The 27,323-nt window shown below is 40.9% G+C and overlaps 1 protein-coding gene across 1 annotated transcript in view; it reads left to right on the forward strand.

Annotated features, from left to right (window-relative positions):
• LOC147724580 (fibrocystin-L-like) overlaps positions 1-27,323 on the forward strand; it is a 1,106,658-nt gene that overhangs the window by 606,739 nt on the left and 472,596 nt on the right. Inside the window, exons 38-39 of the mRNA XM_086966124.1 lie at positions 19,206-19,376; positions 24,643-24,866. Coding sequence (XP_086822250.1) covers positions 19,206-19,376; positions 24,643-24,866 — 395 coding nt within the window. The remainder of the gene's footprint in view (positions 1-19,205; positions 19,377-24,642; positions 24,867-27,323) is intronic.

The raw sequence follows: 27,323 nt of genomic DNA on the forward strand, positions 1-27,323 counted from the left end.
TCGGAGGCTCTTCAGCCTCAGCTGCCCTTAAAGCTCTACACTGCCTGCCCATCCACAAAAGAATCCTTTTTCAAGATCTTGGTGATCTAATAAAGGTTAGTTTCAATAACTTTGCTAAAATCAGACCAGTGGGTGGAGAATGGCAGTAGCAGAGTTTTCTCTGTCTGTCTCCACCTGTGCAAGTTGTAAAATCAAAGTTCATAGGATATGCAACAAAGTTTATATGCAAATCTTAATGAGACTTCCCTAGCCGGACATCATGTTCTTCTAATGGCAACCCTATTCTTCTTCTCCATCTTGGGCCTAGGTAATCTACTTAATGTCTTTTACAAATTGTGTTAGATGTCTCTGAAAACATAATGTCCAAGTTCAGTAATCACTAGTTCTAGTATGAAATGTCTTAGTTTATTAACTAGCACAGGGAATTACCCAGAATTCAGGAAGGGTAATTCACCCACATCCAGGATAAGATGTCTGAAAGCACATAATCTTGTCAACAAAGACATTTAAATGTAAGGTGAAACTGGAGATCAAGTTTTGGTAGATTCAACTGGATCTTCACTGTTATCCCAGAGCTACCACAATTCACTCTCTATGTAGTTTGTAGCAAGATATGTCCATTCAGTGGAAGAATACCTTCAACAAGGCACTCTTGTTTTATTTGATCTCCTCAAAGCAGGTCCTTCACCCTCATCACCACATAAATCAGATTCTTTAGATGTTTTTGGAATAGTTGGAAGTTCACCTTCAGTCGGCAACTTCAGTTTCCCTCTTTCTTGCTTTCTCAGCCAATGTTCTCTAGCTGCCACTCGTGGTTCAAAGGCACTAGGGCCTCATTTATGAAAAGCGACGCACCGCTGCGTGAAAACAGCGATGCGTCACTTTTCACTGCGCACTCCTTGCGACACCAATGATGCGTCATATTTAATATATGACGCATCATGTCGCAAGGACTTATAGATACGTCAGTATTTCTGATGCATCTGTAAGCGCAAAAGTGACGCATTGCTGGAGTGTGTCACAAAAGTGACGCAACTCCAGCAATGCATCCTTTCACATGGGGAAAGCCCCATGTGAAAGGGCTTGCGTCAGTCTTACGCCTGCTGTGAGGCAGGCGCAAGATTTTGACGCAACAGCATCCTAACAGTGACGCAGTGAAATCTCATAGATTTCACTGCGTCACTATTACGAGATTTTTGCGGGGGAACGCCCCCTCTGCATACATTATACCTGACGCAGGTATAATGTGGCGCAGGGGTTTAAAAAGTGACGCATCTACCTAGATGCGTTACTTTTTAAATATGGCGCAACAAGGCGCATTTTTTACGCCGCTAGTGCGTCACAAAAAGTGACGCACCGGCGGCGCAAAACTGATGCAAGGCCTCATAAATAAGGGTATAGGTCCTTTGTTGGGATCTGAATATGTCTGGTTCACCGCCACTACACAGGCTTCTTCAAATCCAAGTATTGACTCATCAAGATGCCCCTCAGACCAATCAAGTGCTGCTTCAGGTTCTGACTGGTCACCTAGAGTTTGACTAACCTGCTCCCGTGGTCTCTCGACCACCAGTGGCCCTTCTGGGAGACGTGCTGTAATTTCAGCAAGGGGACACTGAACTCTGCGAGTATGGGCAGAATGTAACCAGTTGGGGAGACCTAAACAATTTACAGATGTTGTGATGACGAGAATCACTTGATATAGACCATGCCAGAGATGCTTCAGACAACTCTGCCGGACATGTTTCTTCACCAAAACCCAGGCATTGCGAAAATGGTCATGGCCAATGTTCCCTCTAATTTTTTTCCTCTGTGTGCAGCAGTGGAGGGTCTCTGTGCACTGCAAACATGGCTATGTGCGCCAGGAACCAAACTTCGCGTGTCTGCGACACCATATGGCACTCAAAACGTTTACTTTAAAAAGTGAAAAGATGGTGCATTGTCACACATACAGCGCCACAATAAGGGTCTTAAGGGCAGTTTGCAAATTGGATAAGCACGCCATGACATAAATTGGTTACACTGGCAAGTACACTTCAAGTTTAGAAAAGCACAAGACTTCAATGATGGTACCATCATAAGATTTTAATAAATATTCTTAACTGGAGCACAGTTCATTGGGTGGGGAATGTTGCGAGCCTATACAATATCACATATACACAAGAAGGGAGAGGGCTGTTCAGACACGTCAAGTGGCGTCACTAGATGGGTGACAGGGTTGCTTCTCACGGCGATCCTTGCCATTTTTCCAGTGCTGATAAACTCGGTCTAGGTCAACTTTCCCATTCAGGAGGTAGACCTTTGTCCTCATCAGCATGTCCAAATGCTTCTTTTCTAGTCTATTACTCAATTTGCTCTTGATAGTATTCATGAGGCTGAATCTTCCTTCACAGTCTGCACTAGATGCTTGAAATGTTGCGCAGACATCAACAAGCTGAGACACCACACTATACTGAGCAGCATTGCGTACAGTGAAAATCACCATGTCTTGAAAGGTGCTAAATAACCCACCCTTTACATGTTCTGCCACCACATATTTATAGTCTCTGTACTGTTGAACAACATCTTCTGGTGTTTCACAATCACCCAGGGCCAAGACATTTTTATACTTTTCAACAAGTCTTTCAATATTCTCAGTCCCAAAATCAAAATGTGATTGTGTGGCTATTGCCTGTATCTCAAAACTTGCCCATTCTTTTAGCTCATCTTCAGGGAACCTTTTTTGCATGTACTCACAAAGAAGGGAAACAAAACACAAAATAGGCCCACTGTCAAACTCTTGCCTTTCCTTGTACAACACCATCAGCTCTCTTACATTGCTGCTCCAAAAGACAGTGTCCCCCAAATACTGTTGCTTAATTTGGCCAATCTTTGCTCTTGCATACTGTACAGCTTCAACAGTAGTTAAAGAACTTTTTTGGAATAGTTTGCACAAAGATGCAAATTCACTCAGAAAGTCACTAAGTACTGCAAGGGAAATATGGTAGTTGGAGTCCGATAGCTTTTTATAACAATATTTAGCAATTGGATCATTCTCCTCAACTTTCTCATGCTCAAAGTACTTAAGAACAGTCTCGTAATTACAAATTAGTGCACCAACAGCAAAATGCCTTGAAAGCCACCGGACTTCATTCAGTGGTCGAAAAGAGACAACTTCACATTCAGTGACTGATGCAATTTCATCCAGGTTGGACTTCCTTGCAGGAGATCTGGAGAACACAGTGTAGACAGTCCTCAATAATGTCTCCATCCCTTTAATCATTGGAACCCTCTTCCAGGCATCATCAACTCCCAAATCTTCTCAATGGGCGACACAATGCTGCTCAACTAGATGAGGAATGGATTGTTTAAGGCGAGTAGGAACACCATTATTCTTCCCCAGCATCACAGACGCACCATCAGATATGAACATGACCATTTGCATGAGGTCCAGTTCATTGGCAGTGTAGAATAATTTCACGGCAGTAGTGATAGCCTCAGCATTACAGCTAGTCAGCTTCACTATGCCCCCAAACTGCGTTTTGTGCTCAGTTGATGTTACAGGTCGGAACTTGAAATACAGGATGAGCATTTTTGTAACAGAAATATCTGTGCTCTCATCAATTATCAAGGTGTGATACAAAGCTTGCCGAAGTTCTGTCATAGCTTCACAGTGTATCGTGCTATTCTTGCTCCTCCAGCTGTCTGGTATCTTCACATACAAAGCTAGGTGATCATGGATGTCTTGTACAGATAACATTGAAGTATTCATCTTGACTGCCAGCAACACTTTGTTGATGAGAATCTTTATCTCCTCAGGCATAGATCTTTGGCGTTCAACTACTTCCATTCTATTTGCTTTGTCAGTGGCAGTTTCTGTCAGCATTACCCGCACTTCAAAACCAAACCTGGCAGCAGCACTTCTGTTTCTCAATATCACCATGGCAGATTTGTGTACTTTGCTAAGTAGATGGCGTTTCATGTAGTCCAGTTTGCAGCCATCACTCCATTTCTTCCCTGTGGAAAAGTCCCCCACAATCTTGTCTTCAGCACATGCTTTGCAAATCAAGCACACGTCAGGACTGTATTGAAATAGTTCCCCAAGTTGCATGCAAACCTTGCTTTGTGACTTTTGTGTCTCAGCCTCCACAATTTCCTTCATCCACTCTTCCTTGAATACAAGGCAACATTTCTTCCTTTGTGGTGAAGCACTGCACTCTCGCAAAGTTACAGCTTTGCGCTTGAACATTTCCATACCCGCTGGTTTGAACCTGCTGTGCCCCAAAGCCTGCAAAATAAGGAAACATGGCTTACGTTGACGCCTAGCTCAAGAATGCAATCTGTTATACTACAATGTACAAGATGCACCACAGTTTAACTCAACCCAACAATTACCTCTTCTGCTTGCACTCACGTGCGCCTGTTTAAATGTATGGGGTTCTGGCTGCAAAACCTGCAACAGAAGAAAACATGGGTAAGTATATCTGGTACTACAATGTTCAAGATGCACCACAGTTTAACTCAACCCAACAATTACCTCTTCTGCTTGCACTCACGTACGCCTGTTTAAATGTATAGGGTTCTGGCTGCGAAACCTGCAACAGAAGAAAACATGGGTAAGTATATATGGTACTACAATGTTCAAGATGCACCACGGTTTAACTCAACCCAACAAACCTCTTCTGCTTGCACTCATGTGCGCCTGTTCAAATGTATGGGGTTCTGGCTGCGAAACCTGCAACAGAAGAAAACATGGGTCAGTATATATGGTACTACAATGTTCAAGATGCACCACAGTTTAACGCAACCAAACAATTACCTCTTCTGCGTGTACTCACGTACGCCTGCTTAAATGTGTGGGGTACTGTCTGCGAAACCTGCAACTGAAAAAGCTCTGGTTTAACTCTACCAAACAATTACCTGTTTGTTCTGCCTGTACTCACATCTGCCTGTGCAATTGTCTTTGTAGTACGGTTTCACGAACCTGCAAATGAAAAAGGGGTGCAGATTGTGAATCTATTTACCCAGCAACCCCCAACCCAACAAGGAACGTAAACAGAATTTCCTTGTCTTTGTGGTACTCGCACCTGACCACTCAAATCCAAATACCTTACAGACTGGAAACCTACAAGTGAAGACAAGTAAGTCAGCAAACACCCGAAGAATTACAAACTATGCATGGGACCGGTCAAGAGGCCCAAGAGGAAAAATGACCAAATAATTACCTAGGATTCCAGCCTAGGACAAACAGGGATGTGCCCATATGTTCCATTATTAGCATCCATTATCTTAAACTGGTCTATAAATCTGAATCCCAGAAGGTGTAACACAAAATACAAACTGTGCAAATGGTTGATGTGGGTGAACAAGGTAACCCACAGGATGGTTGAGAAGCACACAATCCATCAAAAGATCCCACCTGAAGATGCTGCAGTGGCGCGCAAAAAACTATGATTAACTACGTTCAAGCAGTTTTCAGGCAACCATAAATATGTCAAGATAACTGAAGAATGATGGACCTGCTGCAGAGAGATCTAAGTTTTGCCTACTGGAAGTTGACTCATTAAGTAGCCGAGGAGCTTAAAATGCCTGATGAAAAGCTGGTGAACCATGCAGATCAAAATTCACATGCAATGTAACTAGGTCAGTGCATTACTGCTTCTGTCAGAAAGCTCATTTTGTTACTTGCAGTTTATAACTTTAAATCCTAATATAGAACAGTAACCTAGTAACCACCAAACAGCTGCATTTCCATTCATTGAAGTGGCAGAAAACCTGCGACAGACCACCTGAGTGGAAGAGTAACAGCTTTTGATTGTAATAACTTAAGGGTGTTTTTGAATAGTAAATAAAACATTTTAAAAAACGCAGACTTAAATTTAAAAACCTGCATCAAGAGGAATAACCTTCAATCGTGTTTTACTTCCAGAGATTTTTACATATTCCCCACATCTTCATTTCTTTGATTTTGTTCACAAGAAAATGTCACTCGAATGCTAATCATAAGTACATTGAAATTATGAAAATTTCACATAAGCAATCTGAAACCTTAGGCCAGCCTGAGGCGCATGATATTGGCATGTAATTGATGCAACAAACGGCATGTAAAAAAATGGCAGACTCACAATTCCAAAAATGGATACCCTAAGGAGTGAAATGCTTTTGTTCTGTACACAAACTGAAATTGTGGATTCAAAGCTGCTGTCAAATGAAGGAAAAAGGAAGCACTGTGACTGCCTAAGATCACACAGTTTGGTCAAGTGGGGAAGCCGGCAGTCTGTGTTACATCAAAGAGTATGCTTTATATTTAACTATTTGATGGGCTACATGAGTACTGTACATTAAATAAATACACTAATCACGTGTAAAATCAAGCTGTGCAGGAAGCCATTCCAGAAAAAAGTACAAAGTTAAAGCAAAGTAGGTTGCTTTATTTTAATGTTAACATCACCGACTTCCCCGACATATCATAGCGCCCGATTTTAGGAGAGGCTGACCAGCGCAGTGTGTGTTTACTGAAATGCTATGCATGCATTAAAAAAATCCGGAAATGCCTCATCCAGTCCTGTTTGGAAGCCAGGGACCCCCAAGCAATTTGTACAACTCAAACATCTTTTTAAAAACGCCTTTTGAAGAAGAGGCAATTTCAAGAGGGAGACAGCCTGAATTGGGTCTATTGGCATGACATGTATGCATACATCAGTGTATTATTTATTGGTACGCAAGGGCTTGTGGAAAGTGAGCAATCAGACAGCACGAAAATCTGTGCCCTTTTTCTTCCCTCTGTTCCCCTCGCTGTCCCCATGCTCTCTCTGCCAGGTCTTTCCTTCTGTACCCCTCGCTGCCCGTGTCTCTGCCCAGTTTTCCCTTCTGTTCCCCTCGCTGCCCCATGCCTCTCTGCCGGTTCTGCCTTCTGTTCTTAGCTGCCCCTATATTTCTGTATTCTGCCTCCTTGCCATTAGTTTTTTGTGCTCGTCTGCCCTCTGTGCCACTCGTTTTTCTGCCCCTTTTACCTTCTGTTCCATTTGTTTTTCCCTCGCTTTTTGTGCCTTTCTGCCCTCTGTTCCACTCTTTTTTTGTGCCTTTATGCCCTCTGTTCCTCTCGTTTTTGCCCTCTGTTCCACTCGTTTTTAGTGCCTTTATGCCCTCTATCCCACTCGTTTTTTGTGCCTTTCTGCCCTCTGTCCCACTCGTTTTGTGTGCCTTTCTGCCCTCTGTCCCACTCGTTTTGTGTCCCTTTCTGCCCTCTATCCCACTCGTTTTTTCTGACTTTCTGTCCTCTGTCCCTCTCGTTTTTTGTGCCTTTATGCCCTCTCTCCCACTCGTTTTTTGTGCCTTTCTGTCCTGTGTTCAACTCGTTTTTGTGCCTTTATGCCCTCTGTCCCACTCGTTTTGTGTGCCTTTTTGCCCTCTGTCCCACTCTTGCTGCACTCTGTCCCACTCTTTTTTTGTGCCTTTATGCCCTCTGTCCCACTCGTTTTGTGTGCCTTCCCTCTTGCCTTCAGTTCCGCTCGTTCCCCACCCGCGCTGGCCTCTCGTATAAGTATTTCTGATAATCAGAGCCCATTCACAGGCTCCGATTAACAGCAATACTTAAACAAAAGGCCACAGTCTGCCTCTCGCTTTACTAACAAAAGCGTAGACACTTTCCAAACACAGCATGTGCTAAAGTACACGTTATGTTTGGAAAATGTCTACGCTTTTGTTAGTAAAGCGTGAGGCAGACTGTGGCCTTTTGTTTAAGTATTTGCTGTTAATCGGAGCCCGTGAAGGGGCTCTGGTTATCAGCAATACTTAAACAAAAGGCCACAGTCTGCCACGCTCCCACACAGCCGAAGTGCCACAATCGCCACAATCCCCACCAGCCCCCCGCCTCCTTACCTGCATTTCTCACGCCCACTCCACCGCCACCGCCACCACACGAAAAAGTGCCTCCTGATCGCGCCGCTGGCTTTTTAAAAGCGGCGGGCGGCGCAACTCTCTAGCAACGTCCTGTGTGCGCGCTGACTTCAGAGGAGGTGCGCGCGCGGCCTAGAGTGAACGGTGGTCATGGCACTGCTTTTGATGAAGTGGGTTTGTGACTGCTTCAGCCAACCCCTTTCAGTACTCGAGAATCATGTGAACTGTAATGTTCACAAGTGCATTTGCAGGCAAATCTGGCAGTCGCATGGCCATCTCCATAATGATCTCATAGGACGACAATCCTGTTCTCTGATCAGTAACACTGCGGAAAATCATCAACACCAGAGGCAGAGCATCAGGCCATTTCCGAGATGTCAAAGTGCACACTGAAGCCAATTGGGATTTCAGGGTTGAGTTAACCTGCAATTCCAGAAGCCTTAGGTCAGTAACTGCTATGCAGTATCTGCTCCACTTGCAGTGCTGCACATAGCATTCTGAGGACATTGTTATTAAAATTGGTTCCTTGGTCTGTCTCTATAGACGTTGGAAATCCAAACCTCGGGATTAGTTTCCTAAACAAAATCTTAGCTACTGTGAGACTGTCATTTCTCCTGGTCGGGTAGGCTTCAGCCCATGGTGAAAAGTTGCACACAACCACCAGAACTTATCTCAGTCCATTGCACCTGGCATCTCGATAACCTCTAGCTGCATTCTATTAAAGGGACTTAATGACCTCCCTATGTGACTCAGTGTAATTGCAGTCCTCTTCCCTAAGTTTATCTGTTGACAACAATACACCTGCGACACAAAGTTTCAGCCATCAATCTGAATTTGGAATTTAAAAATGTCCACAGGAACAACTGAACTGTGGCATCCCTTCCCACTTGCATTGGTCCATGATAATGCCTAGTCATAGGAGGCAGCAGCCTGTAAAGCAACATCAGACCTCCATCTCCTGAAACCCAAATGTCATCATCCCTCCTCTCACAACCAGCTTTGACACAACTCTGCTGTTCTGTCTCTGTAACAACTTCTTGCAATCTCTTACATCCTCCTAAGTATCAGCAACTGTTAACACAAGATTTTAATCGGTTTCATCTGCTCCTTCATTTGTGTACTCCCCATTAAAGGTGCAAGCATTATGAGCACAATAGTTTGTGACTTCATCGGCACATCTGTTGCCAACTGTCTCATAATCATCTCCTCTGCAAAATTCACAACCATAACTTGCACAGGCAATTTCAAAGCTTCCAAAAGGTTTTGCACTTGCTCTCCATTATGGGCCTCCTTTGAGACCACAGCTGTCTGAAGTTGTGCACAACACTAAAGCTGTATTGACTAATGCTGAAAATAGTCACCTTGAGCAGGTTTGAAACACGGCATCCTCGGGTAAGACCAATCAATTTGGCCACCTGAGTGGAGAATACTCCATTAAGCCAGGCAGCTTACACTACTCCTGAAATTGTGCATACTGCATACGCAGCTGTCAGTGATTCCTCTGGGTCTCGTAAACACAAGGCCATCCACAAACAATGCATAATCAGATTCAGGTAGTTTTTCATTTTGTGTGTCTGGTCTCAACTTGGTGCACAGTTCATTAACATCGAGATAGTCATGTTCTAATTTGCCATCATCACAATCAGGAAGTGGTAACAAAGTAGCAGGATTTAAAACAGCACAACACCTTAACGTTATGTTCTCAGCTATAAGTATGAACTGCTCATACATGGTGAGGATACTTTTGGTAAGCTGCTGCCATGGATTTGATTCAGAAAAGGGGGTGGTGATGAACAGAGTGTCTGAATTAAGCAGACCACTCTTACCCAGTCCAAAGATCAGGGCTTGATCCATCACCGTTTTTTTAGCTCACTGCACCATCCCAGCTCAGAACTTGGCTATATGCAAATTAGTCTGACCCTGGCCCAGAGCATCATGGGAACAGGGCAGACCAAACTACCAAGCCAATTCTTATACTGGGAAGGAAACAAGCTACCGGGGACCGGTTTCTGGCATTTCAGCCGTCTTCGGCCCGGCTTGCTTGAATCCTGATGGTGCAATGAGCTAGGGACTCACATCTGAGTATACCCTTCCACGCTTATGGTGGACAAAAATGATTCAGAAAAGGGGGTGGTGATGAACAGAGTGTCTGAATTAAGCAGACCACTCTTACCCAGTCCAAAGATCAGGGCTTGATCCATCACCGTTTTTTAGCTCACTGCACCATCCCAGCTCAGAACTTGGCTATATGCAAATTAGTCTGACCCTGGCCCAGAGCATCATGGGAACAGGGCAGACCAAACTACCAAGCCAATTCTTATACTGGGAAGGAAACAAGCTACCGGGGACCGGTTTCTGGCATTTCAGCCGTCTTCGGCCCGGCTTGCTTGAATCCTGATGGTGCAATGAGCTAGGGACTCACATCTGAGTATACCCTTCCACGCTTATGGTGGACAAAAATGATTCAGAAAAGGGGGTGGTGATGAACAGAGTGTCTGAATTAAGCAGACCACTCTTACCCAGTCCAAAGATCAGGGCTTGATCCATCACCGTTTTTTAGCTCACTGCACCATCCCAGCTCAGAACTTGGCTATATGCAAATTAGTCTGACCCTGGCCCAGAGCATCATGGGAACAGGGCAGACCAAACTACCAAGCCAATTCTTATACTGGGAAGGAAACAAGCTACCGGGGACCGGTTTCTGGCATTTCAGCCGTCTTCGGCCCGGCTTGCTTGAATCCTGATGGTGCAATGAGCTAGGGACTCACATCTGAGTATACCCTTCCACGCTTATGGTGGACAAAAATGATTCAGAAAAGGGGGTGGTGATGATGGATTTGAGACATGCAGGCAATGCTGTGGCTACTGGGTTTAGTGTGGCTTAAAAGTAGGCAATGTGTCTACAGGCATCTCCATGACTTTGTGTTAGCACTGAGACAGCGCAGCCCTTTGTCTCACTGTAGAATAGCAAAGACTCTGTATTGTAACCAGCCATTCCTAGTGCCAGGGGCAGCAGAGGCTTTCACTTAACTCTAGGAAGGCAACTAAACAGTCATTATCGGACACATCCTTGTGCATCAGTCTCTGTATAGGCCTTGCCACTGGGGAAAAGTTGGGTATCTACTGCTGAAAGTAGCCCACCATTTCCCAAAACATCCTGACTTTCTTCTGTGGTGTTGGCGGATTCATTTGTATGCTCGCCGATATTCTTTTTTGTGACACCTTTCTTGTACCCCTCACATTGTAATGTCCTAAATACAGGAATTCTGTCAAACAGTACTGCAACTTATTTGGAAATTCCTTACGTCCATTTTCACCTAAATGGTTCAAGAAGGCGATAGTGTCAGTCTTGCAAGCTTGTGTCTGATGCAATCAGTAGGTCGTCAATATACTGCACCAATACTGAATTGCAGAGCATGATACAGGACTCCGGATTCTTTTTCAAGATTGGTTTAGGAAAGAGGGACTCTCCGTATACACTTGTACACCGAAATGCAAAGAGAAACTGACTGTCCTTATGCAACCCAAGGTCAATGACAGTGAACCATTCAGCTTTGCATGGAATTTAGAATAATGCAACAGCTGGATTTGGTACTACTGGACAGCATGGGGCCACTATACAATTAATCTGCCCCAGGTCCTGCACTATGCAGTAGTTTCCAATTGGTATCTTCAAACCCATAATAGACGATTTGTAGGGACTCCCCATAATCTCCATCAAAATACCCTGTTTAATCATTGTCTCAATCACCGGAGGAATACCAGCAATCATTTCAGGGGTCTGGTTAATTGCGATGTTCCCATGTTCTTCACATTTTGATTACTTGTATACAAACTGGCTCAACTCTTTTGATGACTCTAATATCCTTTTCTGAAAATTCCAAACTTCCACCCTCACTGTATCTCTAAGATCCAACCCCAATTCTTCAACCATTATCATTGGAAACACCATAACAGTCAGATTCTGACTAGCTAATTTGAAAGCAATATTCTCATCATTTGTCTGAAGGTCTATATCCCTTGGTGTGCATTAAATGGTGCAATTCAATTTCCACAGCAAATCCCGTCCCAAGTAACACACAGGGCATGAATCACACACCACAAATTGATGATTTTCCTCAAAAGACCCTATTTTCACAGTTACCTCTTCTGTCAAAGGACTCAATATATGCTTATTTTCTGCTCCTGGAACTTGGATTTTTCTACCCAGGAGGGATAGGTTTAGAGTAGAGCGGGTAGCACCAGTATCAATTGAAAAGGATACTGTTGACATCTACTTCAGCATCTATATATGGTCCACTCTGGTCTACCTAGAAGACTGTGCAATGGGCACAGCCTTCCTCCCCTCTCAGGCACCAACAGGAGGATTAATCAAAGCTATAACTCTCTGTCGCTGTGAACACAGGAAACTGCTGAAATGGGTTATTGCTCTGAAAGGAATTCTGCTTCACATTTGGTACTCAATTTGAATTAAATCTAGGATTATTTGCAGTCTGCTGTGGGATTGAGGATTGTGGAACTTTCATCAATGAACCTGAAAGTGCACTAACATTTTGAAAGTATGGTCTCTGTACATTTTGTGATTGCATGGGGTTACCCTTCTGAGGGTGGACAAACCCTAAATTTTGCCCACGATTAGCTGAATTAAGACAAAAATCCTGATTTTAATGCCCCAAGTTATTACAATTGTGACAAGGATTGTATTTCTTCAACGTGGCAACAACAGTCCTTGTACTTGAATCAATGGGTACACCTGGACCTCTACCCTGTGTTTGGAAACCTCCACCAACTTGCATCGCAGAGCTCCATGCTGCAAAACTTCTTGCATAGAGGCCGCATTTCCCATAGAATGCTGATTCTAACTACCCCTCTGAGCGGCCTTCCTCTGCGCAATCATCAGCTTCTCATTGAGTTTCTTTTGATTCATATTAATTTCATCATGACATTACTTGGCATAACATAAAATCTATTCAACTGACCTATTCAGCCAACATATCAAATACTTTCGATTCATCATGCTAATTTCAGGCTTTACCCTGTCACAAACCTGGGCACAAACTGTCCCATATCCTTAGGTTCCAACATCTCATCCCACTGCACTGCTTGAAAGTTGCAACAATGGCTCATAATATGTATGAATCGTCTCCTTAGGTTCTTGGGTCAGTCTGTCAATTTTAACCCAATTGATATATTGAAAACTTACCTTAGCTTTTATGCACATTTCCACCTGATTATGCTTTCTCATTACACTACCTGATGGACCATGCGTCTCTCCGGCTCCCTTTTAGGCTATACTATGGATATTTTGCATTCAGCCCACAAATCACTTGGAACAACAATATTCAGACAAAGTATTTAAGTCAGTGTAGAATACCTTCTAAATTGTCACAAACCGATCAACCTGTTTATACCACTCCACAGGCTTTTCTCTCAATCTCGGGAAGTCGCTTGTGAATGATGCACGATCACTTCTACTCCAAGGCGCATGCATGTAACTTCTGCTGGGTACTTTCTGGAAGGAGAAACTCGTAGCACTCACCCCGCTTTCCCCTGAAGGAGGTGCTTCCCCCATAGATCTTTTTCGACCCTTTCTCCTTGACCACCTGTCCTACCATTTATCCAGCATACTCTAAATCTGAATGCTCTGGATTAACTCCCGAATTTGCATTTTTAACCCAGGGAATTCTCATATTATCTTTATCCTGATCAGAAAAAGAGAGTTGGTGGCTCCTTTGTAGGGCTTTTTTCCATTCTGAATGTATTTAATACTTTTTGGCTCCGTCCGTTTGCTTATCATAGGGTTACCTAATCAAGCCAGTTCAATACTTCCACTTATCATTTCATCCAGTTCAAGTTTCAGTTTTACTATATCCACCAGATTTACTTTCAATGTTGACTTAATTGTTCCCTGACTCAATTTTGTACTTCCACTCCCTTTTGACGTAATGTTAAGAGCTGTCAACCATTTGTCCAATTCATGAACACCAGGATCATGTTATCCCTCGGGGATTTTAGGTATTGCTCCCTCTCTGAATGTGCTACTGTTTGTATTCAGGGGTGGCTCCCATGCAATTGTGTCAATCTCTGGTAGTCCATGGACTGCCCTAAAAGGTCCAAATTCAGTTTGACTCATCAATGGATCAGCACTCGCACCACAAGGAAAACTTGCACTAATTGGAATCAAAGGAACAAATCCTCCCACTCTTGAATTTGTAGGGGCATTCCCTGTAAACTGTGGTTTAGTCTGAAGAGTACATTTATGTCTCGCATTTCCCACTTAATTTTGATTGTATGTAGGGACCACTGGACCAATAGTAACCAGAAGGGCATCTTGAGCATTAAGAGCTGTGGAGTCACCGAGGGAACACATCCCAGTAGTCCTTCCCATCATATTCTCATTTATATTCTCAAGTGTAGCCTCCATTTCATTTGAATTAACATTTCCTGGGGCTGTAGCCACTTCTGCATATCCACTCACATTAGTACTTCCCTCACCCATCATCTTAGATTCATTGTATGTAGGTGGGAGTTCTGACAATAATGCAGCTAAAACACTATCACTGGCATCACTGGCACTATTCTCTGTTTTCTCATGATGACAAAAAAAGAAAAAGCCTCAAAGTGCGAGCTCCTTCCTTCCTGAGTCCTGTGGCATGTCGATAAACAGGCAAATGCAATTTGTAATGGGATTACTAAATTTCCCAGGCATTTTCTCAAATGCTATATGTGGATACGACTCTTCCGGCTGAATAACACTTGCACTCAAAGTAATGTCTTGTGATCATATCAGGCAGACGTTTGTGCTGCACGTATTCTTCCCTGATAAAGTTCCAAAGCATTGGGACAAAACGCAATGGCTGTGCTTGTTCTATAACACTATTTGCGGAATCAGATAATAAAGAATGTTTACCTTATACGAGAGAAAGCAGTTTGTGAAATTGTGTCTCATATGACAAAATGATTGTGCTAATTGTTGCTTGGATAACTGTGTTGTCTTCTTCTAGTATAACGTATGCCATAAGAAATCCTCTATTCGGCCTCGTGCCTCATTAAATACAAGTTTAGTTGTGCTTCTTATACCAATAGTTTTTGTTTTCCTTTCTGATGACAGCTTTGGTCCAGCAAGCTATCACTTCCTTATGAAAAGCACTGCCTTGTAAAAGCACAAGGATCAATTATTGAGATTCCTTCCCAGGGACGGTCACAAGCATTAGAAAGCTTACTGCAGGAGAAGAGTAGAAACCTTCAATCCCGAAGCAGCTCTCCCAATGAAGACAAAAACTGTTTAACTCTTCGCAAGAGCTTGTATCTACTTGCCATGAAGTACACTACCTTCAAGGCTAGATCCATTGGTTAGGATGAGATTAAAGGGTTTCAAGTGTTGTACAATAATTACAAGCTCTTTTGGCAACATATAACTTAGAATGTCACCCATAAAGCCCCCCCCGGCAGTAAGCACAGGTTTAGAGAGTATTAGAGAGGACTAGCATCCTGTGCCACAAAAAGAGGAACAGGAGGTCTTAATGGAGTACTTGTTATGAGAAAGTAGAATTCAGTTCACTAAAGGATGTTTGTGTCTGAACTCTATTGTCAGAAGGATACCCTTCCCAAACCTTTGAGTCAAATATAAAACCAAATAGTATACCTCCTCACACAGATGGATCGACTTCCAAGGAAACAACTGGACAGCATCTGTCATGTCATTTTGCAACAGCAGCCATGACTTATCAGTGGGGCTACCTCATAAAGATTATAAGAGAGGGAGATAGCATGCTGCTGCTGCTTTGCTGGACATCAATTGTCCATGAAGCAGGAGACTTAAAGTCAAACTCTATTTCATGACTTTATGCCTAGTCATGCTACCAGGCAACGTAATGCCATGGAAACAGATTATCAAAGAGAGGTCTTTTCAACCCTTACTCCCACCTGTCACATATCTTCATGAGCATTTGAACAATTTCTAATGCAAACCAGTCCTAGCCTGTGTAGAAGTTCAAAGGCTCCAATAACCAGGTGCATTGGCCAAGCGAGGGAATTTAAGGCAGTTATCAGTCACTGTGATCTGAATGCTATTTATGTGCTAGCCCACATCCATGGGAATTCCAAAAAGGATGGATCCATGTCAAATTTATGGGATATTTACATAAGTGAAAAGTCCAGAATATTTGTCTACATGGAAAACATTTATTTATTCATCGGTTATCTTTCAAATCTGGCATAGAATTGATCCCACTAGACTTACAGTGTGAATTTATGTTATCTATACCACACAGCATTGGGCATACAGGCACCTCTACACAATAGGACAGAATGAAAGTCTTTTGGAAATATTTTCATATCTCGACAAGGTATTCATTTTTTCTATCATAAACACCTTAATTACAGCTGGAATGGTGCTAGGTTTTCACCGCCCTCAGAAAAACATTGATGATGACCTCAAGTCATAGAGGTTGAAACGCCGTCGATCCTGCAACGCCATTTGGGGCGCTCTTTTGGTCAATTTGTAAACAATGAAAACTTGTATATAACTGTAAATACTGTATATTGACCATCACAGATTACTTTCTCACTTTGCGCCGCCTTACGTTGTTTTATAATCACTTGTGTCACTGGTCTGTTTATCCCCAACACTTTGACAGTACACTTTTGGTTGATATGGTTACTACAATTTAATTGTGCTATTGTGCTTCATTATATGAATACCAATTTTGTACTATCCCTTGGTCTCCATTGTTTCTTTTTTCCTTTTACTATGCGATTTATTCACACCCTCATCTGCCTGTTTACGTAACATTCCGGTTGAGACACTGTATTATTGCTATAACTAGTACACGGTCTCACCTTGGTCAACGGATTTTCTCCTGTTGTGTTTATTCGCTGTTTATACCAGAACACGTGATATCCCTTAACTTGCTCTTTTTATTTGATATATTGAAGCAGCTTATGAATGAGTATGGGCAGCACTTGCCCTGGACTCTAGGATGAAATTGATGGGCAGTTTTGCTGCAGTATCTACAATTATGTTAGGTGACATAAAAGGGGAGGCAGCTGCATTAGCTATACACCAATGCTTGAGGGATTTCACTACTGCACAACAAGAACCAGAATTACCCAAAATTATTGAAGAAATGTATTCTACGCTAGGTAGAGATCATTTGGAAGCCAGGCCTGGGAAATCACAATTTAAGAATAATTCTGAAAAGGATATCTCCAGCAAGCACCGGATTCTTTGATGAAGAAGAAGGATAATAAGCAAAAAATAAAGACAAACTAAGATCATTGGGTGGGTCTCTTCAGCGGAAAGCCTCTGAAAAATTATACAATCTTATAAACTGTGACAATCTTAGAAAGCCAGACAGGTATCAGGATACTGATACACGTTCCTCTCGTTTCTTTCAGGAGTCATCCGATACACATTCAGAGAGAGATGGGTGAGGTATTTACAGAGTGAGATAACTACCTCCTATTCTGAGTACTCTTAAGAAAAGGGAGTATTACATGAGGAACTGGTGTGTTCCACACCATAATCTGCATGTACTGGAATATGCAGGACATTTCTGCCCTAGTTAATACCACCATTGTTTCCCTATCAACATTTAAATGGGGATAATCGTGTTTTAGAGTGTAGGCAGTGTTTGCCCGATTACGATCCCTGCACAAGCTGGAGTGCACTCAAGGATTAGAATGGATCCACATACTCAAAATAGGGAAACAGATTCCTTGGCCATGATTGCAGATGGGCTAGACAGTCCTAACTGCTGTGCCGATAAATTGAAATGATTAGCAGACGAAATAAAGTTGACACCCTTGTTGTATTCCACTTTAGGTGTCCGTATACAGGTTTTTCCCAATACATGTCCTTATATAGGCACAATTTGTATTGCCCTAATATAGGCATAAGATTCCAGTCCTTATTTAGGCATCAGCCATGCTATCCAAATACAGGCACGGTCACCTACATCCGCCCACCCCAACGTCACAACGAGTTCTTAGAGATCAGACCCTTAAGCTGTTGGGAGATTCCCTACCCCAGGATTTCTGATTTCTCCAAGAACTCATTTATTAGGATGAACCAATATTCCCTAAGGGTTCCTTCCTGATATCTTCCTCTGCCCGACTTTACTTCAATGCTAACATTCCTAGCCACCTACCAGATATAAATATACCATCCCTTGTAACGAGGAGACCTCGACTTTGGAGGAGCCCGTGTCCCGGCCTGACGCACAGACCAGAGGCTGTCATCCCTGCTTGCAGAGAATCTAGCTTCCAGTGTTCTGACTCCCTTTGCGGGGTGTTAGAGTTCGAGATCCAGGAAATAGATTCCCACCTCTCTCATTGTTAAGGTATGGAGCTGACTAGAACCTAGAGGGACTCTAGGCATACAAACTTAGCATACACAATTAGCATACTAGACTTGGCATTCTATAGCATATCATACTATAGAATACATCACCTACTTCTCACCTTGTACTACACTTAGGTTAGTTATACTGTGGTAGAACTAGAGAAGCATCTCATGAGTACTCACATTTTTAGCTTATGTGATTTATGTATGTGAATATGTGTCATAGCTAAAAGACAATGCTATTGCAGTATTATTTATTTCTACTGCTTACGCTGTACATAATATATCTCGCATACTGTCTTATGATTGTAACAGCTCATATCTCTTACACGAGAAATAAGACTGTTCAACAATTCCTTTTTATTGAAACGCCCGTCTATTCTTTCTGTGTAACTCTGAATAAACTAAGCATGCACGATTAGCTGAGTGAAACTGTTATCTATTGTTTCCATGATTCTGAGAGTGTTCCGATTCTAAAGGGAAACAAGTTGTCAAATGTATGCGGTTGCCCGAAACTACTCCCTTCTTGTTTACAAGGAGTTTCTGTTGGCCTCTGAGTTAGCTAGCGCACAAAGTAATTAAGTTTAATTAACTCGAAAGAGGCATACTGACCTCAGCCCTATGCAATACCTATAATGTATATTATTCCAATGCACAGAGCCTTTTAGGGAAATAGGAACTACACTACAACCTGATCACATACGGACCTGGCTAACTTCCTAGGAGGCAGTGAAATTTACACTTGATAAATAACAAATTCTAGAATCAGGTTTTACTGAGTGTGATAATCATTTCCCATCGTCTCTGGAGCACCTCCTATTTTGGGCTGTTTGCTATCCTTACACTGGTGGGTAAATATGCAACATGTAGGTGTATAGTTAAGAGAAATGGAAGAAACATATTATCATTAAATCAAGCTTTGTGCATGCAAATGCCATTTTCATGTTGACATGTGCTCAATTTTGAACTCACAATCATTTTTCAGGTTCATTTTCATACCAGTTCACATCTCCAGGAGTGTACTACTACAGCAGTGGCAGTGTCAGTAATGCCAACAGCTTTTCTCTGCAAGGGAGAGTCATAGTGCTGCCACTGCCTGAAAGAAAAGCTCAGCTGCATGTTCGTGTCGGGGGACAGGAGGCTCTACATAATCCAGGTAATTCTGATTTAAAAGGTCCCATTATCCCATCCTCAACTTCAAGACAGGTGAATATTTCATATATGTGATACAACATTATCTTAAGTATATTATTCTGTTAGGAATGAGTTGCCTTGTTCATCAATCGTTGTGTGATAGTTTCTATTTCAAGAAAGAGACACAATTTGGTGCCTTGCTTTTAGCATAGCCTTTTAGTGGCTGTTTGTTGATAGCGTTAATGTCATCAGCTTAGGGGAATGGCATATCACCGCTGGCTAGATGCAGTGCAAGTAGTTCCTCCAGTCATTTGAACTTCACAAGTTCACATTCATGGAATAATTGTGCCAGCCTGTGCCTGCGTTTGTATAGTACAGGTATGCCTTCCAGGGCAAGGACATTTAGCAAGGCTTGCTTTTTAAAATGTTTTGCAGTCTTCATACTGCCTCACTATAAAGAGATTAACAACATACTACCAAAGATGCATTATTTTTGTTTAGTGATTCAAAAGGGCAGGGATGGGAGAAATGTTTCACTGACAGAATATCGACGCCCAAAATATCCCCATACACAAAAACAAAAGTCCTAAATATCGATGTCAAAAATATTGACATCCTATATTTATAATGGTAAGTATAAAAATATCAAAAAAACTATTGATGTAAAAAATATAGGTGTACAAAATATCGATTTTTTATTCATATAAAAATTAATAATAAATATATTAAATTATAAAATTACCTCAAGAAAAGTATTTAGATTTAATATACATTTCAAGAAATATAAGAAATACACTTAATAAAAAAATCTAAGCATGCACATATACAATGTAATATATATATATATATATATATACACTTTAAAACAATTAATAAGCTATTAATTTTAATGTATTTTATAATTTTATAAATATATTTAAAGATTAATAAATGAATATATACATATTTACATATACTTATAACATAAACTCTAATTAAAAAAACATTATATTATAAATTAAAACATTAAAAGATTTAATGGTCTTTAAACTTACATTTTGCACTCCATTGAGTGCAACAGTAGGGAAAGTGTTGGATAGCGGAGGAGTAAAAATGACTATTGCCACTCCAGTAAGTGCAACAGTAGGGAAAGTGTTGGATAGCGGAAAAGTAAAAATTACTAGTCCCACTCCAGTGAGTTCAACAGTAGGGAACGTGTTGGATAGCGGAGGGGTACATATTACTATGCCCACTCCAGATAGTGCAAAAGTAGGTAGAGTGTTGGATAGAGGAGGGGTAAAAAATACTATTCCCACTCCAGTGAGGGCAGCATCAGGGAAAGTGTTGGATAGCGGAGGGGCAAAAATTACTATTCTCACTCCAGTGGGTGCAACAGTAGGAAAAGTGTTGGATAGCAGAGGGGTAAAACTTACTATTCCCACTCCAGTAAGTGCAACAGTAGGGAAAATGTTGAATAGCGGAGGGGTCAATTTTACTATTCCCACTCCAGTGAGTTCAACAGTAGGAAAAGTTTTGGATAGAGGAGGGGTAATACTTAATATTCCCACTCCAGTGACCGCAACAGTAGGGAAAATGTTAGATAACCACGGGGTAAAAAAACACTATTCCCGCTCCAGTGAGTGCAACAGTAAAGAAAGTGTTGGACAGCATAGGGGTAAAAAATAATATTCCCACTCCAGTCAGTGCAACAATAGGGAAAGTGTTGGTCAGCGGAGGGGTAAAATTTAATTTTTCTACTGGAGTCAATTCAAAATTAAAAACAAACAAAATATCAACAACAAAAAAAAAGATTTTATAAAACAAAAAATAAAACATGTATAAAAATATTAAACATTACAAAAGATTACAATGTTAAAATGAACTAACAAATACCTAGAAAGATTATTTCATTTTTTTTTAAATAATTGTCAAACAAAAAACTTTTTTAATAAAATAGATTTTAAACAAAAACATTATTACATAAATGTAATCTTTTTTATTTCCCACCCTATAACACCACACTATTCACAATACACATCTACATTAAAAAATATGTACCTCCATAATTAATATCAATTAAAGACATATTATTAATTAAAAAACTATTTAAAATAGATAAAAATGTATTTACTCCCCAAACGTTAGCCCTATAAAACCCAAGCCCACACACAAAATAAAAATAAACAATTGCCATAAATATTCATCAATTGATGAAATAATGATAAAAATCAACTAATTATTAAGTATTAAACATAAATTATTTTCCACTCTCTATCCCAATAAACACCCCAACCCACACCTAAAAATAATTACACAATTTTCATAACAAATTTTACATTAATAAATTAATATCAATTAACAACGTATTAATTAATTTAAAATAATTTACTTCCCACCCTTTATCACTATAAACCCCACAACTTACATCGAAAATTATTTACAACATTGCCATGTTTACATTTTTATTAATTAATTAATTAGCATTAATTAACAAACAATTATTAATTAATTACAAATAAATTACTTCCCACCCTATTCCCCTATAATCCCCACTACTTGCTCCTTAAAGTATGACACATTTAACACATTTACCAATTAACTAATTCATAATAATTAACAACCAATTAATAAATAAATAATACATTAATTCCCAAAATTAACACTATACAATATATAATTAAATAAATATTACTAAGTAAAAAATATTAATACCTTTATTATAATGAAATTACTTCCCACCCTATTCCCCTTTAAACCCACAACCCGCTCCTAAAGAAACTACACATAATTAAAGATTAAATATTCATCATAATTAAACAATCAATTATTAATACATTAATAATGAATTAATTCCCACAATTAGCACTATAAAATCTAACTTAATGAAATACTAATACATAAACAAAATTATAATTAAATGACTTCCCACCCTATTTCCCTATAAACCCACAACCTGCTACAGAACTAAAAAAACGCACATTTTAAATAAAATAAAATTAACAACTACTAAAAATTGAACACATATATTAAAAAAACAAAAGCAGTTCTCATACAAAAAAATAGATCACATACTTTTAAAATTCATACTAAAATACATAACACTAATTAAAACATTGATATTATAAACAACTATATTTTTGCAAACAATAATAATAACTTTGATATTTAGAAAAATGGCATTTCTTACATGCAAGTCGATATTCTTGACCACGATATTCTTGCTGTCAATATTTCTGTATCACGATATTTCCAACTCAATATTTGTGTATGTCGACTTTTAAAACTCGGTATTCTGTCTCTGCACCAGAAGAAATGGATACCAAGGCTCATGAATAGTAATGAGATGTGTAGCTACTGAAGAACATTTAAGGAGATATATTGAGTTTAAAACATTCAATATTTTAAAGATGTATTTGGTAAATCAGTTTAATGATAAAGTTCGCTATACCAGGTTAATAATAATAATAATAATAATATAGCCATTTCTAGAGCGCCTGGTTACACTAAAACAGTGTGTCCCCGCGCTATAAATTTCTGTAAGACCCTAGAAGGCAGAAAACCGGAGGTAGGGGGAAAATTAAGCTAGAAACACTAGTTGTAGTTGACAGGGAAAAGATGGGTTTTAAGTTTTGAACGGAATCTTGTTTCTGATGGCTCCATACGAAGATCTGTGGGCAGTTCGTTCCAATGTTTACTTGCCAAAAACCTAAAGGAACGGCCTCCCATCCTGGCCATGCGAATGCGAGGGAGTTTAAACAACATTGCTCTGGCCGATCTCAGGTTCCGGATGGGGCGATGGACGGTAAGGAGCTTTTGCAGGTATCTTGGGCCCTTTCCTTGGGCAATGCGGTGGGCAAAGCAAAGCGCCTTGAACTTAATACGCTCCACTGCAGTTGGTGTAAGCCTTTCTTACTTAAACCTAGGAGCAGGGCATTACCGTAGTCAAGATGAGGTGTGACTAATGAGTGGATGAGGCTTCTCCTAGCGTTGATGGGAAGAAGGTTGAGGATTTTGCGAAGAGTTTTGTGTATGCTGTAGCATCTACCCGTGATTTTGCTGACCTGGTGTTTAAAAGAGAGATCAGCATCAAGCATAACTCCGAGGTTCCTGACTGATTCCGATGGAGAAGGAATTGCGCCCAGTTCAGTTGGCCACCACTCAGGTGACCAGTCACAAAAGGATTTACTGATGACTAAAAGCTCCGTCTTGTCGCCATTAAGGCGTAGGCAGTTGTTATTCATCCAACCTGAAAGAAGGCAGTTGGAGAAATTGGTGGCATCTTCCTGATTGTGCGTGAGTTTAATCATGAGTTGGGTATCGTCAGCATACGTGACAATATCCACTCCGAAAGATTGCACAATGTGGGCCAGGGGTTCCATATAGAGATTGAACAAGGTAGGGCTCAAACTGGAGCCCTGTGGAACCCCATGTCTCAGCTTCCTGGGGGAGGATTTGAATGGAGGACAATGCATTTGAAAACTCCTGTTTTCAAGAAAAGATTTAATCCATTCAAAGGCAGATCCTACCACTCTCATATCCGAGAGGCGAGACAGCAGCGTTGTGTGCAGCACGGTTTCAAAAGCTGCACTAAGATCTAGAAGTACCAATGCTGCTGTCTGCCCCTCATCTGCCATTTGCCTCAGACATTCTGTAGAGAAGAGAAGGGCTGACTCAGTAGAGTAACAGGCTCTGAATCCTGACTGTGTGGAGTGAAGGAGAGACTCATCAGGTTCTCTCTGGCAGTGAAAATCTACTGCCATTCCACAATTCAATGAGATATACTTACTGAAAATGGCGCCCCAAAAATAAGGTCAACTTCTACTACTCATAACAGCTTTAAACATCAGAACAGGTACCACAGTGCTGGCTGTGTGTTGGCAGTAGACATAATGACGTGACGAGATGACATATAACATCACCAGGGAGTTGTGTCTGAAACACAAGCTCTGCCTCTTTCTACAGAGATTGCACTGTGTGACTTAATGGATGGTACTGTATTGTTGTCATCAGTAGTGTATTTTCGTTCAGCCAGATGGCATTTACTAATGGCTCAAGATGCATACAAACATGTATTCCAGCAGTTTTCTACCTGTTTTGCACAGTATTTTCCATTGGTGCAAGTAGATACCAGTGCACCCAAATTTCATACTTCGAACAGCTAGACTTAACTGAGGTCCTTCTGAGATTACCCACGGAGGAGTAGCAAGAAGGATTTCTCTTGACCGTTTTCTAAACATTTAGTTTCACTTCATGCTTCAAGTCCAATGTAATCATTCAGCATTTAAGCCAAGGTATTTTATTCTCCTCAGCTCTGGCCCCAGCTGACATTCAACGATCAGCAGAAGACTGCAGAGCCCAGGAACCTGAATGCAGTCAGCTCCTGAATGGAAATTCAAGTGAAAATGTCATCTTTTTCGAGTTTTCAAATTGCTACTCTGCTTCCATCACCGGCATCACACCATCCAGTGGCACAGTCTTAGATCCAATAACAATCACAGGAAGTGGCTTCAGTAATATTTCCTGTGCCAATGAGGTAAGCAGCATCTGAAGACACACAGCTCTTTTTTAATTTTAAGGTAGAGCTTTCTTACCCGGAAACTTTAAATGAAGGTCACAAGTAGTCTAAAATGTGTAGTTTTTATGGTACTGTCATTTTAAAGATATGTGGGACTTTAAAGATGTCAGTTCATTTGGCTGAATGTTTTGGTACAAGAGAAGAAATAGGAAGAATACTAAACATTTGGTGGAATAACATAAACAAATCTTAAGTTTGCAATAAATCTAGAAGTAGCTAAACTACAGGGGGCACAAGGTGTTGCAAACAGAGAATTATGCCTTTTGCGACCGCTAAAATGGCTTGTGCAATGTACTAACCCTCGTTTGCAAGTTGATCACCTATTTCTGAATTGCAAAATAGGGGTTGTGAGTCCCTATTAGGAAAGGGCGTGCTGAGGACATCACTTCCTAATAGCGAGTCGCAAATGCATGTACCACTGTTTTTTAGAAGAGAGTGTTGTCGCAATACAATCACTGTTTACTGCCTAGTTCAAGTAGGCGGTAAGCCAGTCACAAACCGGAATGACTCACCAGAGGACTCCTTCCCCTTTCTGAATGTCAGTGAAAACATTTTTTCAAGACCAAGCAGTGGTCAAATGGACCACTGCCTACTTCGCATTTTTCTTTTTTAAATGCATCCCATTGGCCTTCCAGGAAAATGGGCTGCATTTTAAAAAAAGTGGCTTTATTTAAAAGGAAACACAGAAATGGTGGTCTGTTGTTCCCAGCAGGCCACCATCCCTGTGTTATTGCCGATTCCCAATGGGTTGCAAATTGGGACTTGCCTCATGAAAATTGATGAGGCAGGTCCATTTTGAAGCCATTTGGGATCCCTAATGTGTCTGAGACACATTAGTACATTTCATTTTGCGAGTCCCTCTTTGTGAGTCACAAAAAAGTGCAATTAGGGACTCGCAAAATTAGATAGTCATACATGGGGCCCCTAGAAATCACCAAATTGTTGAATGGGAAAAATGGGGTGAACCTATCTCAGTACAGAACTTACCTAAATAGAACAAGAAAAACAGTCTGCCCCTTCCAATATATCAAGGCTTGGCACAAGTCCTTAGATTAAATACGCAGTGTTAGGCTCACTGAGACGGGAGAGACATCAAGACATCAACTCATTTATGAAAAAAGCTTTCTTAATTTATTTCATTCCTTTTTTTTAAGAAGCATACAAAGTAGATATAAATACACATTATACAATAATAATTCAAGAGAAGTTGGACATCTTAAACAAAATGCGGTAGGCATTCAATCAATCGTTCAATTTCCAACACATCCCTTCATGCATTCAAAACTCAACCATTCCCCAAACATCCCAAGCCTAAAAGGATTCACACATACTCTCACATGCTTCAGTCATCCAATACAAATTACACAACAATTGCCAGATTTAACGATATCTTCTGTCCTGAAATGGCTCCCTAGGAAAACCAGGAGACCAGATGGTTAGGTAACAGGACAGGTTCAAGGAGCCAACGCGCGTTTCGGTGCTAGGGCCAATCTATCGCCACATCTTCGTCAGGGCACATTGCAGAAGCGAGGGGGATGAAAAGGGCAACCACAAACAATCTGAAACGAATAGAATGTCTTTTTGTGAATATATTCATTAACATACTAGTAATTTATCACAAGTAGTTTCGAAATAATTGCATATCCTGTTTATGACATGTCTCAGATAAGCAACAGTGAGCCTGAACAGTGTGCAATACATTTTATAAGACCATAATAGCAATAGTTCCCATGTAAAGCAGTAGAAAATATTCTTTTAACAGGGAGAGATGTGGCCTCCTTTGTGGTCATACTAACATTTAAAGTGCTGGTGAACCTATCAAGAGTTATTATAAGAGGAGTCAGCATTCCACTGATAGAAAATCCAATCCTGATCTGTAAAAAGATGATATGGATCCCATGTCACATTGTAGTCTGCAGATGTGTAGTTTCTTTGCCAGTGATACCAAAACTTTTTTATGGTACTTTGTAACATAGATACCAAAGTGGCACAGGAGAGCATTGAAATAAGAGTGCCATTTTACAGCAAAGGCTATTATCAATAAGTTTACCCCAGTCAAGTTCAGAAAGATTCTATACTAATTTGCATGCACTACCTCAAAAATGCGTGCTGGACAGAAGGGCTGAGTCTTGGAAAGCCCAACTCACTAAAATACCCCATTGTGAACTACCCCATTCAGGCACAAATGGCCATCATCTGCTCATAGAAAATGTGGCTCCCCTAATAATGACATGTGTAGTCGTCCTTGATGTCTGAGATCCAGATGCTTTCTAAGAACACTGACAAACAGGGTGAGTTGAAACTGGGATTTAAGGCAAATGAGTGATGCAAATATGAAATGGCTTTAACGCAAGTGTAGTTGGGTCTCTGAAGCAGCGTCAGATACACAAACAATATCCTAAGTCCCAAAATGTA

This window comes from Lissotriton vulgaris, chromosome 4_1 (assembly GCF_964263255.1).
Source record: "Lissotriton vulgaris chromosome 4_1, aLisVul1.2, whole genome shotgun sequence".
Taxonomy (NCBI): Eukaryota; Metazoa; Chordata; class Amphibia; order Caudata; family Salamandridae; genus Lissotriton; species Lissotriton vulgaris.